The sequence below is a fragment of the Coregonus lavaretus genome (assembly GCF_964263955.1).
Source record: "Coregonus lavaretus genome assembly, chromosome: 8".
NCBI classification, from domain to species: Eukaryota; Metazoa; Chordata; class Actinopteri; order Salmoniformes; family Salmonidae; genus Coregonus; species Coregonus lavaretus.
This window is the reverse complement of record NC_139995.1, coordinates 20,718,591-20,734,836: the sequence shown is the minus strand read 5'-3', so window position 1 is coordinate 20,734,836 and position 16,246 is coordinate 20,718,591. Positions and strand designations below refer to the sequence as shown.

Genomic DNA, 16,246 nt, shown 5'->3' with positions numbered 1-16,246 from the left:
TGATGCAACACTCCATCACTCTCCTTCTTGGTAAAATAGCCCTTACACAGCCTGGAGGTGTGTTGGGTCATTGTCCTGTTGAAAAACAAATGATAGTCCCACTAAGCCCAAACCAGATGGGATGGTGTATCGCTGCAGAATGCTGTAGTAGCCATGCTAGTTAAGTGTGCCTTGAAATCTCAATAAATCACAGACAGTGTCACCAGCAGAGCACCCCCACACCATAACACCTCCTCCTCCATGCTTTACAGTGGGAAATACACATGCAGAGATCATTCCTTCACCCACACCTTGTCTCACAAAGACACGGCGGTTGGAACCAAAAATCTCCAATTCGTACTCCAGACCAAAGGACAAATTTCCACCGGTCTAATGTCCATTGCTCGTGTTTCTTGGCCCAAGCAAGTCTCTTCTTCTTATTGGTGTCCTTTAGTAGTGGTTTCTTTGCAGCAATTTGACCATGAAGATCTGATTCACACAGTCTCCTCTGAACAGTTGATGTTGAGATGTGTCTGTGACTTGAACTCTGTGAAGCATTTATTTGGGCTGCAATTTCTGAGGCTGGTAACTCTAATGAACTTATCCTCTGCAGCAGAGGTAACTCTGGGTGTTCCATTCCTGTGGCGTCCTCATGAGAGCCAGTTTCATCATAGCGCTTGATGGTTTTTGTGACTGCACTTTAAGAAACTTTCAAAGTTCTTGAAATGTTCCGTATTGACTGACCTTCATGTTTTAAAGTAATGATGGGCTGTCGTTTCTTTTTGCTTATTTGAGCTGTTCTTGCCATAATATGGACTTGGTCTTTTACCAAATAGGGCTATCTTCTGTATACCCCCCTACCTTGTCACAACACAACTGATTGGCTCAAACGCATTAAGAAGGAAATAAATTCCACAAATTAACTTTTAACAAGGCACACCTGTTAATTGAAATGCATTCCAGGTGACTACATCATGAAGCTGGTTGAGAGAATGCCAAGAATGTGCAAAGCTGTCATCAAGGCAAAGGGTGGCTACTTTGAAGAATCTCAAATATAAAATATATTTTGATTTGATTAACAAGTTGTTGGTTACTACATGATTCCATATGTGTTTTTTCATAGTTTTGATATATTCACTATTATTCTACAATGTAGAAAATAGTAAACAATTAAGAAAAACCATGGACTGAGTAAGCGTGTCCAAACTTTTGACTGGTACTGTAAGTATTCAAACCATTTGCTATGAAACTTGAAATTGAGCTCAGGTGCATCCTGTTTCCATTGATCATCCTTGAGATGAGTCCACCTGTGGTAAATTCAATTGATTGGACATGATTTGGAAAGGGACACACCTGTCTATATAAGGTCCCACAGTTGACAGTGCATATCAGAGCAAAAACCAAGCCATGAGGTTGAAGGAATTGTCCGTAGAGCTCCGAGACAGGATTGTGTCCTGGCACAGATCTGGGGAAGGGTACCAAAATATTTCTGCGGCATTGAAGGTCCCCAAGAACAGTGGCCTCCATCATTCTTAAATGGAATAAGTTTGGAACCACCAAGACTTCCTAGAGCTGTCCGACCGGCCAAATTGAGCAATCGGGGGAGAAGGTCCTTGGTCAGGGAGGTGACCAAGAACCCGATGGTCACTCTGACAGAGCTCCAGAGTTCCTCTGTGGAGATGTGAGAACCGTTCAGAAGGACAACCATCTCTGCAGCATTCCACCAATCAGGTCTTTATGGTAGAGTGGCCAGACGGAAGCCACTTCTCAGTAAAAGGCACATGACAGCCCGCTTGGAGTTTGCCAAAAGGCACCTAAAGGACTCAGGCCATGAGAAACAAGATTATCTGGTCTGATGAAACCATGATTGAACTCTTTGGCCTGAATGCCAAGCATCACGTCTGGAGGAAACCTGGCACCATCCCTATGGTGAAGCATGGTGGTGGCAGCATCATGCTGTGGGGATGTTTTTCAGCAGCAGGGACTGGGAGATTAGTCAGGATCAAGGGAAAGATGAACAGAGCAAAGTACAGAGAGTTCCTTGATGATTACCTGCTCCAGAGCGCTCAGGACCTCAGACTGGGGCGAAGGTTCACCTTCCAACAAGACAACGACCCTAAGCACACAGCCAAGACAACGCAGGAGTAGCTTCTGGACAAGTCTCTGAATGTCCTTTAGTGGCTCAGCCAGAGCCCGGACTTGAACCCGATCGAACATCTCAGGAGAGACCTGAAATAGCTATGCAGCGATGCTCCCCATCCAACCTGACAGAGCTTGAGAGGATCTGCAGAGAAGAATGGGAGAAACTCCCCAAATACAGATGTGCCAAGCTTGTAGTGTCATACCCAAGAAGAGTCAAGGCTGTAATCGCTGCCAAAGGTGCTTCAACAAAGTACTGAGTAAAGGGTCTGAATACTTATTTAAATGTGATATTTACGTATTTTTTTTGTTTTATACATTTGCTAAAATTTCTAAAAACCTGTTTTTGCTTTGTCATTATGGGGTATTGTGTGTAGCTTGATGAGGGAAAAAATACAATTTAATCCATTTTAGAACAAGGCTGTAACGTAACAAAATGTGGAAAAAGTCAAAGGGTCTGAATACTTTCCGAATGCACTGTATACTAGACGTGATTAAAAAAAAAAATATATATATATATTTGGAATACATTTGCATAAATCACGAGCTATGTAAGTAAACAACAATTATTTAAAATGTGTTTTTTTTAGAGTGGTAAAAATAACGGCATTAGTTATTTTATTCAGATTAATCATCAGTCATAAACTTGCGATTGAAATAGCTGCTGTCTGCCAAACTAATCCGCTTATTTTTTACTATGAATTTTCAATTATCACCCTCCTTGCAGAGTCTCATTCCAGCACTGACTAGTAAGGCAGCATGTTGAGATTCCAATAATCGTGGCAGCCTACATATTTTCTTGATTGACGCTCCCTCTTTTTTTTTCTCTTTAATGAATTGCGGGGAATGATTGAGCAACTATTTAAATCCTTTGGTTTTAGCAGGGAACAGAAGTGGGTGTTGCGTTGTGTGATGCTAAAGGACTGTTCTATGTGTTCTCTGTGGCAGGGTTATGAATGAAGAATAGAGACTGAATATAGAAGGATATTTAATTACTGATTGATCAATCACTGTTTTTGCGGGAACATTATCAGGAGAAATGCTTGTGAGTCACTGGCCTGCTTTGCTTATGTAGATAAGATAACTATTTAGAACATCAGCTACCCCTTCACACCCTTTTAGACATAAGTTACTATGTATGGATATTTGACCGACAGTGCGTTAGGGGTAATGAATGGGGATGAAGGGTTAGGTTTTGGTAGGGATCTACTGGTCAGATGTCAACTGCCTAACCATTATCTCAATGCTGTATGAACATAAGACTGACACTTTCTCTCCCCTTCTTCTCTCTACTCTCTCACTCTTTTCCTTCGCAGGACCTATCAGCAGTATTCTGGTCAATCGCTATGGAAGCCGGCCTGTGGTCCTAGCTGGTGGAGTGATGTGTGGCGTTGCTATGGTAACTGCTTCTTTCGGCAATACCATTACGCATTTGTACATATGCGTAGGAGTCATTGGAGGTACCCCTCATTTCATACATTTGATTGACATGGCTTGTTTTGTGATTTGATGTTTGTGTGTGGGCCAAATCATACTCAACAGAAACAAAAATCACTTGTTTTTTAACTAAGTCAACTATAATCATCATTTCTGTAGGCCTAATCCATAAGCTTACTGTGTGCTTTAAATGTGTAACACTAAATAATTATAATTGTTGGTCCTATTGAAGATAATGTAGTTGATTCATTAAACCTAAAACACAACATTAGATATAAGGGTTCAGGAAAGACATCTGGGACAATAGCCGGACTGGTGGGATGTGTTGTGTATGTGAAGTAAAGTGTAAATGAAATAGTCTCGACAGGGGCTTAGACTTGTTTACCCTGCCGCTAGACCAGCCCTCTCCCAGCCCTCAACCAGCCCTGGCGGTGCTCCTATGGGGGTACACATCCTCCCTGGGTGGCCCTGGTCTCCCTGGCTGGGCTGGCATGCTGTCTGTCTGGGTCCAGGCTGGGAAGTCTCAGCCTCTGGGTTGTGGCCGGTGCACTGGGGGGACAGCGCATGTGTAATTAGAACAGTGCCATTCCGGTTCCCGCAGAGCATGGTTTACCAGGGCCCCCTGTTGTCTCCCATAGGCTCCCGTTCTGGTCCCCTCATGGTAGTGGCTGCCAACCGCCACCCAGTGAGACTCATTAACCAGCCACAGAGCTGTAGGCCTGGAGGATTAATAGAGGGAGGAGGTGGTTATAGGGCTTTGTGTTGTGTCCTAACTTCTCCTCATCCTCATTGCCCTGGCCCACTGAGACATACTAGGCTAAGACACACATCCCTCTCTCACATACACATACAGTGCCTTCAGAAAGTATTTACACCCCTTGACTTTTTCCAAATGTTGTTGTTACAGCCTGAATTTTAAATGGATTAAATTGAGATTTTGTGTCACTGGCATACCCCATAATGTCAAAGTGGAATAATGTTTTTAGAAATGTTTACAAATTACAAAAAAAAGAAATGGCAAGCCTAAATAAGTTCAGGAGTAAAAATGTGCTAACAAGTCACAAAATAAGTTGCATGGACTAACTCTGTGTGCAATAAGTGTTTAACATGATTTTTGAATGACTACCTCATCCCTGTACCCCACACATACAATTATCTGTAAGGTCCCTCTGTCAAGCAGTGAATTTCAAACACAGATTCAACCACAAAGACCAGGGAGGTTTTCCAATGCCTCGCAAAGAAGGGCACCTATTGGTAGATGGGTAAAAAAAAAAATATATGCAGACATTGAATATCCCTTTGAGCATGGTGAAGTTATTCAGTACACTTTGGATGGTGTATCAATACACCCAGTCACTACAAAGATAAAGGTGTCCTTCCTAAATCAGTTGCCGAAGAGGAATGAAACCGCTCAGGGATTTCACCATGGGGCAATGGTGACTTTAAAACAGTTACAGAGATTTTAATCGCTGTGATAAGAGAAAACTGAGGATGGATCAACAACATTGTAGTTACTCAACAATACTAACCTAAATGTACATTTTAGTCATTTAGCAGACGCTCTTATCCAGAGCGACTTACAGTTAGTGAGTGCATACATTATTATTTTAATTTTTTCATACTGGCCCCCCGTGGGAATCGAACCCACAACCCTGGCGTTGCAAACACCATGCTCTACCAACTGAGCTACATCCCTGCCAGCCATTCCCTCTCCTACCCTGGACAACTTGTGCGCCGCCCCATGGGTCTCCCTGTCGCGGCCGGCTACGACAGAGCCTGGATTCGAACCAGGATCTCTAGTGGCCTTAGACCACTGCGCCACTCAGGAGGCAATGACAGAGTGAAAAGAAGGAAGCCTGTACAGAATACAAATATTCCAAAACATGCATCCTGTTTACAATAAGGCACTAAAGTAAAACTGCAAAAATTGTGGCAAAGAAATTAACTATTTGTCCTGAATACAAAGTGTTTTGTTTGGGGCAAATCCAACACATAACTGAGTACCACTCTTCATATTTTCAAGCATGGTGGTGGCTGCATCATGTTATGGGTATGCTTGTCATCAGCAAGGACGAGGGAGTTTTTTAGGATTAAAACTAAAGGAAATAGAGCTTAGCACAGGCAAGATCCTAGAGGAAAACCTGGTTCAGTCTGCTTTCCAGCAGACACTGGGAGACATTCACCTTTCCGCAGGAAAATAACTGAAAACACAAGGCCAAATATACACTGGAGTTGCTTACCAAGATGACATTGAATGTTCCTGAGTGGCCTAGTTAGTTTTGACTTAAATCTGCTTAAAAATCTATGGCAAGACTTGAAAATGGCTGTCTAGCAATGATAAACAACCAACTTGACAGAGCTTGAAGAATTAAACAAATTATAATGTGTAAATATTGTACAATCCAGGTGTGCAAAGCTCTTAGAGACTTACCCAGAAAGACTCACAGCTGTAATCGCTGCCGATGGTGATTCTAACATGTTTTGACTCAGGGGTGTGAATACTTATGTAAATTAGATATTATTTCTGTATGCAGCAACCAGTTAAGTTGAAGAGAACTTCCTCTGTACCCTCTCAAAGAGCCAAATAACAAATACAAGGAGTATTCATTTCTAATCGGTGTACTTTAAAGAGCGTCCCAATTCAATCAAGTTGAAACCGAGATAATTGTTGACCAAAACTCTTAAAACAATGAAGATGAAAACTAATCAAAATCTCCTGTGGAGCTGGGATATCTACCTTGCATTAAGTCTTGTGTTAGCATTATGTACTTTTCAATCAAGAAAGAATGCATTCTGAGAACTATTTATATCTGTGAACTTCCTCAAATAAGGCTTTGGAAGTTGTGTAGCTCAGTGGGCATTGTTCAGTGGGGGATTGTGAGCAGCAGACATTTAGCAGTCGTTAGAATGATGGAATGGGTCAGTCAGGGTCGCTAACTGGAGCTCTTCATCTTAAAGTGGAGACTCATTTAGAGAATAAGATGCTCATTTACGGGCTGAAATGTTACTAAATTGGATTTTTGGGAAAGGTGGTGGTAGTGAATGATTTAACTGGAGTCTGTAATTTCTGAAAATGTTCCAGCTTCCCTTAATGAGATTTTAGTTGGCAATGTGAAATGAGATGGAACCTTAATGTGCACAAAGTAGAATGGTCTTAATTTAATCCTGCAGCACCAGGCGTTTTAAGTTGTAGCCTCTGAAAATATGACATGTGAACATGACTACTCTCCTCTCTTGTATCTTCTGCAGGGTTTGGACTCTCCTTTAACCTCCAGCCGTCCCTCACCATCATTGGGAAGTACTTCCAGGTCAAGAGGCCGTTAGCCAATGGGCTGGCCATGGCAGGAAGTCCAGTCTTCCTCTGTACCTTAGCACCTATCAACCAGTTCCTGTTTAACCACTTTGGCTGGAGGGGCAGTTTCTTCATCCTGGGAGCTCTACTGCTCAACTGCTGTGTTGCCGGCTCTCTCATGAGGCCCATTTATCCAAAGCCAACTGGAGGCCAACTCACGCAGACAAAAGGATCCCCAAAGAAACCTCCCACGGACCGGTCTGAGGCCCAGTTGAATGGACACAACACACAACTGGAGAAAGGCTGTATGGAAAACTTCAACAAGTTTCTGGACCTCTCGCTCTTCAAGCACAGGGGCTTTCTGATCTACATCATAGGGAACACAGTGATGTTCTTTGGTTTCTTCGCCCCTGTAGTGTTCCTGGCCCCGTACGCCCGGAGCCATGGCTTTGATGAGTACTCCTCCGCCTTCCTCCTCTCCGTCATGGGCTTCGTGGACATGTTTGCCAGGCCGGGGACTGGGCTGATAGCTAACACTAAGTGGATCAGGCCCAGGATCCAGTACTTCTTCAGCTTTGCCATAATTTATAATGGTATGTGCCACCTGCTGTGCCCCTTGGCCAGTGGGTACTGGGGGCTGGTGGCCTACTCAGTGTTCTTTGGCATAGCGTTTGGCATGGTGTGTGCCCTGCTGTTTGAGACGCTCATGGACCTGGTGGGGCCTCAGCGGTTCTCTAGTGCAGTGGGATTGGCCACCATCATAGAGTGCGGCCCTGTGCTCCTGGGACCACCTATAGGAGGTAAGCCTACACACTGGACACAGCCCACAGTCCCTCTCCTTCTCCAAAGTCAATACACATACAGCTCATAGACAACTAACAGCTTTAGCCAACAGAACCTATTGACAAAAGGACAAGCACTATTTAACTATGGTAAACACTCTCCCTCCAGTTCCCCTAAAACCACCTCTCCATTGTCATTCAGTACATGGCTGACAGTACTATCCCAGCGTTACACATGCACTCGAGAGAAGGAAAAGTCCTACTTTAGAAGACGTTTGGTAAATAAAACAGAATTTATTTGAAGCAGAAAAAGCAGCTAGTCAGTTGTTGCTCTCTTCCTCACTCTGCTCCTTGTCATGGTCGTGCGCTGCATGCTGTATGGTGGTGGAGTGGAGCCCAACTTCTTTCCAGGGTGTCATTATTGTAAGACATTCCAGTAGAATTGGATTATCATCGGTGAGCAGGGCGGCCCAGAGCGCACGGCCCGCCCAGAGAAAAGCAGTAATTGGTCACGGTTATTTACTGCTGTAAATAAGCCGGGCCGCTCCGGCTTTCAGGGCACGCCCGCTAGAGGATTCATCCTCCACACAAATTATGGAACATTTTTCGGAGCTAAGAAGCCGTAAGGGTAATGAAGGTCTCTCTGCGACTCTATCGCTGTCTATTTTCCCCTTCTCTCTTTACCAGGTCCCCTCGGCCTAGAGTATACGGCCAATAGACCTCTACTGCCACTGGCTGCAAACAAAAGCTTGGAGAGTTACAGTTTACATTTGAATAGCTGACGATAAGTTCATGGAGAATTAAAGATATACTGTAAGTGATTGACCTTAACCCCAAATCCTAATTAGCAAGCACAATCTAGTACACTTTACTATTAAAACAATGTCATAGATCTGGTTCTAAGGTTTAAGAGGAGGCCTTTCCACATAATAGCTTACTACTGATTAAATGAACATCAGGAATCATTGTGTAAGGTTATTCTGAGACGGGGCCTATTTTCTTTTACCACAGGCAGTGTGTTTTACTCAGAACCATTTCCTTTCATGCTTTTTTGTGTGTAATCAAAAAGGTATTGTTCTCCCCCCATATTTCCCTGAGATTGCCAGGGATAGCACAACGTTTCAAAACTTCATCTCCTACTGTCAACTTTGATCTTATTTAGCACAGAGGAGAACTAACAATGCTAACATTCTCTGCTCAGCCCAAACTGTTAAAAAGCACATTTCCATGGACGTGAACTTGCTTATGGTCTTTGAACCACCTGTGGGCTTCCTCTGACATAATACAAATGTTCTCCTCATAGAGCCTCTCATTTCACAGTCTCTGAAATGGCAGAACACACTTCTGTTCCCCAGACAAACTGGTTGTCTGCCTAGTCCATAGAGATCCTATGGTCTTGTCTGTCGGGTAAAAGCAGGATCACGTTTGTTGTCATTCCTATGCTTCTCTCTCCTCTGCAGAGTTTTAATGAGGTGTAAATGTATAGCCTCCTGGTTGTTTTGTCCGACCCCATTCTGAGGTGCTCATTTAATGGAGGTAAATAAGCATCTCCCTGCACGTTGAGCATTCTTCTCCAGAGGGCAGAGTCTTTACGTTTCCCCTTACAAGTCTCCTCGTTACGGCCAGCCTCGTCATGCTGCGCCGTGCCTCTGCCCTAACCTGGGGGTCAGCCTAATTAGGAGGAAGTGAGGTAATTGGTGTAATTAGCCTTTTGCTTTCTGTGTTTAATGGAATCTCAGTTCAGACTTCACTTCACTCATCAGACTCCCGTAACTTGAACATAATGAAGCTATGAATGCATTTAGAAAAGAGGTGACTACGCCAGATGGACTTAATTACCATTCAGCCAATCAAGGGCTGCCTTAATTAGGGTGACGGTTATCTGCATACGCCACAGGACAGAACGCCATCAATCAGACCATGTCCCTGTTGCTGCTTTATACTGGACCATGGGCAAAGTGACCGCCCCCCCCCCCCCCCCCCCCCCCTTTACTGGACCATGAGCAAAGTAACCCCCCACACACACACACGAGAGAGACAAATTAATGCCCCCGTCATATCAGCTTCATTGAAAATGTACTCATTAAGACCAGTCTTTTAATTGGTTTACCTAACCTGAAAACTGCCCCTCCATTTAACAACCTAACTTTGTGTTTATGTATAGTGGGTGTTTAGTGTTGTTGATTGTGTCTCCCAGATGACTCAATAATGACAGACTCAGTAATTGACCATTAGTAACTGAAGTTTGCTGGAAATGAGTCCATTACAGGTAAACACTCCTATAAAAGTTTGAAATGCAGAGCGCAATCAAAGGCAATGTCTCATTGCACAAACACGTGGAAGTTAAATAAGATACATAAAAAGTATGTGGTTAAATCATGTTGTGGTGCTCAGCTGTAAAAGTTATACTTTCTCAAGTTATTCATTGTGAATGAATTAGTCAATGACCATAAACTCCCCATACAATAGCCTGGGATAGTACACTGTTGTCACAGATGATCTTCCCCTTCATTAATCAATTTAGCAGATCTGACATGCATGACCCTGCAGATTGTTATACAGTATACACAGACGGAGAGGTGGACAGACAGATAATTAGATACACACTGTGGAGGCTGAGTGAGATGGGTAGGACTGCAGAACGATCCAGGGGAGGATGGAGGCAAGAGGCTCAAAAAGCTTATGGCTCCAATCTGATATAAACTACATTTGTCACTTTTTTCCTCTGAAGCGGGCTAGATTTTGATCGTTTTCAGAATGGGCATGGCCACACTCCTGATTCGTTCTAGTGCAGCAGCCCAAATTGCCTTCCCAGAGAGCCGTGTCGAGCGAGGCCAGGTGTAATGGCTCCATGTTATTTCCTACGTGTCTCCAGTAGGATCGTCCTATCTTCTACTCTACAGAACAGAGTTTGAAAAGCACATTAAACCATACCCATGTTACACCTCCTGATTCACCTTGTGGAGTGAGATGGGGAAAGGCTTCCCTAAACCCATAACAACCTCTTGATAGGAAGATACTATAAGCAGGGGGGATTTGTGTGGCCATCTTGTCTAACTATACTTTCTATAACTGAACTTTTGATCTGATAAGAGGAACAGAGACTTTGTTTAACCTTCAAAAAAATCTCTGCTCCCCTGCAGGAGCCTTGGTGGACACCTTTGGTGACTACAAGTACCTGTACCTCATGTGTGGAGCGGTGATGGTGTTCGCAGGACTCTTCCTCTTTGTTATGAACTTCTACAACTACAGGATGCTGGAGCGGGAGAGGAGGCAGGAGAAGGGAGAGGTGAGGGTGGGCTGTGAGAGCCAGAGCCAGGACCAGGAGCAGGGTCTGTGGCTGACAGAGAGGGCAGAGCCTTCCTCAGAGGAACAAGGAGAGGCAGGAGAAGAGCCTGAGTCTAAGGAACAAGATGCCCAGGGAGACGAACGAGACTAAAACACACTATCCATCACACCAGTGTTTACAAGCACACTATATTGATTTCAGTATATCAATGTATAGGCCTATCTCATATCCCCTCCACCCACCCACACACATATCCTATTTTATTATATTGTTGATGTTGGTGCCTGTTAATGTGTTAACACTACTACTAACCTTGGAGGAGGTTACTCCTGTAGCTGTTTTCCCCATGCTGACAAAGGCTGTTTGGAGAAAAGTACTTCTGACTGTATGAGATCAAATAGCAGTGTAATCCTTTCTGGAACTTTATTTATTTATTTGAGCAGCCAGGTGTGCCACTCCCCTGAGCAGTCCCAGCTAGTATCCAGTTTCCTGTGAACAGGGACAACTTCAGGCTCTAGTAATACATTATAAACAAAAACCACCTAATAATTATATTTAAAGTTACATTGAGTGTTATTCTGTGAATTATGACAGTTAAATACATATTTTATATCAATAATAAAACTGTGAACAAACCTTTGCAGTTGAAATGTTTTTCACGTCCATACTGAGGATGCAATATTTCAGCCTTGAGGTAGTCATGAACATTCTACTCTTCCGCCTGCATTGATGTTACAATGAGTGGATAAAGAATGGCACGTGTTGTTGCATGCACTGTTACAGACATTATGATGTCATTTTATTGTCTTGTTCAGGATCCGTTTACACTTATATGACCAAAAGAAGTGTCTGCTTTTACATTTTCAAAAACAGATCATAGAATGAATGTATGAACACGGATTCAGCTGTAATGAAGTTTATGATGACAACAATGTAATTAATGTCTAGATAGGCTGTAGCTTTGCATGCACTGTTTTTTTACGTTTTCTTTTAAAGATGCATTTATTGTTATAAGATACTAACTGGAACTCACTTTTTTAAAAGCTGTATTTGAAGGACTGTATTTGAAGTTAATATGATTGTGTAGAGTACTCCGCAATAAATTACATCATTCTTATTCAGTATTTGATTAGAATTATTTCAATAACAAAACAGCATATGAAATACAGTTCACCAGATGTGAATTATACAATTCAGAATACACTGTCATTCACCTGTGTCTAAGTTAACTCTTCACATTTAGCTTAAAGAAATATTGTAATGCATAATATTGTTGTTTCTTATAGTTTTACCACTACAATTCAGCTAAGACAAAACCATGTCTGTGTAAAACAATTTAGCAGCATATTAACAGCAGGATAGGAAAATGACAGTCAGTGGCCCAGAACTTGGTGTCAAAGCCAGATTTACCATGCAGCCATTAATGTTTGTAGCTGTGGCCAATTTTTCACACCAATTAGAAAGCTGTGTAACAAGTTTGAAAATGTCAGCGCTAAGGGCATGACTAGCTAATGAAGCAAGGCCCGGATGTTCCAGACTAGCGCTCTGAGCCGCATGCAGTCTCTGACACACTCAGCAAATCACTAAGCCAATAAATTAGAACCCTCGCATGCACACTCACCAGCCCAAGGTCCTGGGACATGGCAAGGTGGGGGATGCCCCAGAGACAATGGGATAGTCGCTGAGTCTGAGATTCTTTTTATTATTATATAACTTTTTCACCCCCTTTTCCCTCCACCCTGTTGACCCCCTACCCCAACCCTCATCTACCCCCTGTGTGTTTCCATAATGCCCCATGGTCATTGTCCTTCATGCTGTCTCTCAGAACAACTCTTTAGTCTCTGGTGGATCCACAGGGGTGGTTGAGTGACCAACCTCTCCATACAGGGTTGGTGGAAGACTTTTAGGGCATGTTGACATGGCAAGGAAAGCATAAAGTAATGTTTGTTGTCCCCTTTATTAGGTTTTATCTTCACGATGAAGGTGTGAATGCATGATAAACGTGTTGTGAACATGTGGTCCTTGAGAGGGAGCAATGAACACTGAGTGTACAAAACATTAGGAACACCTTCCTAATATTAAGTTGCACCCCCTTTTGTCCACAGATCAGCCTCAATTCGTCGGGGCATGGACTACAAGGTGTCGAAAGCGTTCCACATGGATGCTGGCCCATGTTGACTCCAATGCTTCCCACAGTTGTGTCAAGTTGGCTGAATGTCCTTTGGGTGGTGGACCAGTCTTGATACACACGGGAAACTGTTAAGCGTGAAAAACTCAGCAGTGTCGCAGTTCTTCACACACTCAAACCGTTGCGCCTGGCATGTACTACCATACCCCGTTCAAAGGCAATTAAATATTTTGTCTTGCACCATTCACCCTCTGAATGGCACACATACACAATCCATGTCTCAATTGTCTCAAGGCTTAAAAATCATTTTTTAGCATGTCTCCTCCCCTTCATCTACACTGATTGAAGTGGATTTAACAGGTGACATCAATAAGGGATCATAGTTTTCAACTGGATTCACCTGGTCAGTCTATGTCATGGAAAGAGCAGGTGTTCCTAATGTATTGTACACTCAGTACCGTATTTTAGTGGTACTTGACAAGACATTGACAAGTTTTTTCATGGGCAGAAATGTACATGCTTCTCTTACATGATGAACTGAGGATGATATAAGACACACAACACTGATTGACATTTCACATTGATGTGTCAATTCTAGTTAAGAACTAACATACAACAGGAAAATGTAAGTCTCTGTCTTTGTTAAGATGGTGTCAACTAGACTTAAGATGAAAAACCTAAAATGTATTTAGATGGATATTAGTTTAATAGGTTTTTTTCTTGACTTATGAGACCTGGTAATGCTGGTCTATGCTCTGTACAAAATAATGCCCATCTGATGTGTTTAGAGTTGGCTTGTACAAGCAACACAGACAGGACCGTGGTGAAATGGAGGGATTTATTATTCTCTCAGGGCTCAAAGAACACCACCATCTATCAGCAGTAGAAATTGAATGGGTTGTGTTTCTCCGAGCTTCACAGATTAGATAGGCATAGATGTGCAAGCAGAGCTGCTGTAGGATCAAGCATAGCACACTGACACAACTCTGGGAAAACCTGTCTGTCTTTCTGTCTGTCTGTTGTGGCGATGACATGTTCTTGTTATTGGTTTAGAGAGAATATCCCTTTGCCCTGGAGTTTAATGCCAGACCTGTGCTATTTCCATACTAGGCAGCCCAGGGATTCTTCATTATGTGTTGTAGAAGGGATGTTTGGTAATGTGTGATTCCCCTTGGAGTGTACCCTGCGCGCTGGCATTATTAACCATATGAAAGCAAGTTTCATCAAAGACGGCTTAGATTTGATAAACTACTTTCTTAAATGTCAGAATATGTCCCCATGTGTACGGTTTTACATTTTTACCATGCAAGAAATGCCAGTTTAGATTGCATTACAAAACAGAGTGCAGAAACTTCTTTGTGACACCAGAAATAGCTACTATAGTTAGAATAAATAGTGCTAGTCCTTTTTGGAGGCTGCTTTGAATGTAGGACAGCAGAATCTCCTACGATTGAAGAAAGTGGCCACTATCAACTGAGCCAGATGAATAAACAGGAAATCAATATCACCTGTTGACAAACATTGACAAGTTTAAACATTATAGCAAGGGTTTCTTCTCTTGGCTATCTCCAGTTGTTTAACAGTTGGGTCTATTGTTTTACTTACATACTGTATGTGTGAGTTTTGTATTATTTGTATGAGAAATGGTATACAGCAGGGTTGACCTTTTCCCTTATTGTGGAGTGTGTCCATAATCTGTCTCTCCCCTCCTCTGTCCCGCCAGTTCCTACATGGGACAGAACCTATTTCACGCCTGGCCCTGTTAGGGATCCTGCAGTGATGGATCCTGGGTCACTTTGGTCTTCTTTGCACAATCCACCCCTCTCTCCATGTTATCTATCTCCCTCCTGCAGACATTCCTTAATGCATTATCTATTCACACCAACGTTTGACATTGCCTTTTCTGCACAGCCCTCCATGGAATAAAAATAATCACCAGTTTCCCGCTGTTCAGCAGTCAGCCATGTTGAGATAGACAGAGGGAGGGAATGAGTGAGAGAGAGAGGGAGAGAAAGGGGGAGTAAAGGAGGGGAGGTGCAGAGCAGGGAGGAGCTGGGGTAGAAAAATAGAAGGAGGATGAGAGGGTGGGAGCAATAGAGAGAAAGAGAGAGGGGGGAGAGCGTTTACGGCTAGAGGAGGTATTGAAACACTATTTCATTAGTCACTCTCTCTGTCCCATCCATGGACCAGGGGAGGTAATGAAAGTAATTTAACGTACATCTATAATTAATTTGCTCTCTTTGGGCGGCTGCTGGCGATTGCTCTGTGCAGCTGAGCTTGAGCAGGTGATGGAGTGTGTTTATTACGTGTGTGAAGGAGCTGGCATGGCGGGGCACAATGCCACTGACACAGTTCATCTGTAGCCATCCAGTGTGAGCAGGGTATGTAGGCCACTGCTGGCCCCTGCCATACACACGCACACACACTCAGCTTCCTAAACAGAGGAGATGGGAGTCACAGCACGTACCACAGCCTGAGGCCAATGTTCTACCACTACGTGTCCCAATATCTCTTTGCCTTTCTGTCTTCTTCTCTCTCTTTCTTACTTTCTCTTCCTCCCTCAATGTTAGCACACACCTTTGCTCCTTCTGCACCTCCCCTGTCCTATCCCTCCATAGTCCTTGTGCAGAGTTTTCTCTCTATGCTGCCGATGCCTTCCTCCTCTATTTCTCATCCTACTTTCCTCTCCTCTCTCACACAGAAACTCACTTAATGCTTTTCAGGAATTTCTTTCTTACCCAGTCCTTTTCACAAACACAGTTCAAACCAAACTGCCCTCAGTGCTGTTTCATTTTGAAACTCCCTGATCTTTGAATCCTGGCTTTTTGAAGAGAATGCCCTCTGCATCTCTTTCTCAGAACCCCAGACTCACGTATGCACGCACACAAGCACTCACACACTCAATCTTGCTTTCCCTCTCTCTTTTTCCCTTTCTTTCTGTCTTTCTCTTTTCTTCCTCTCAATCTCTCTGCTGAATGGGGCCGATTCCGACTCGAGTTAAGCACTCGTAAATGGAACATAATTCCCTTTTTAGGAACTCTCTAAGCGTTTTCTGACCTTGAACTTAAGCATGAGAATAGCATGCTATTCGTTCAGGGTGGAGATCTACGAAATGAAGGTGTGGTGGAGGTGTGTCTACAGATACCTTATTCTGACCTTGACTTAATTCCCTAATAATTCCACTACCTTTACGCACGAAG

At 43.2% G+C, this 16,246-nt stretch overlaps 1 protein-coding gene across 1 annotated transcript in view; it reads left to right on the top strand.

Annotated features, from left to right (window-relative positions):
- LOC311133661 (monocarboxylate transporter 2-like) overlaps nucleotides 1-12,034 on the top strand; it is a 29,048-nt gene extending 17,014 nt beyond the window's left edge. The window contains exons 3-5 of the mRNA XM_084167194.1: nucleotides 3,435-3,578; nucleotides 6,805-7,647; nucleotides 10,773-12,034. Of these exons, the coding sequence (XP_084023320.1) occupies nucleotides 3,435-3,578; nucleotides 6,805-7,647; nucleotides 10,773-11,068 (1,283 nt within the window). The 3' untranslated portion in view covers nucleotides 11,069-12,034. The remainder of the gene's footprint in view (nucleotides 1-3,434; nucleotides 3,579-6,804; nucleotides 7,648-10,772) is intronic.
- Nucleotides 12,035-16,246: the final 4,212 nt, after the last annotated feature.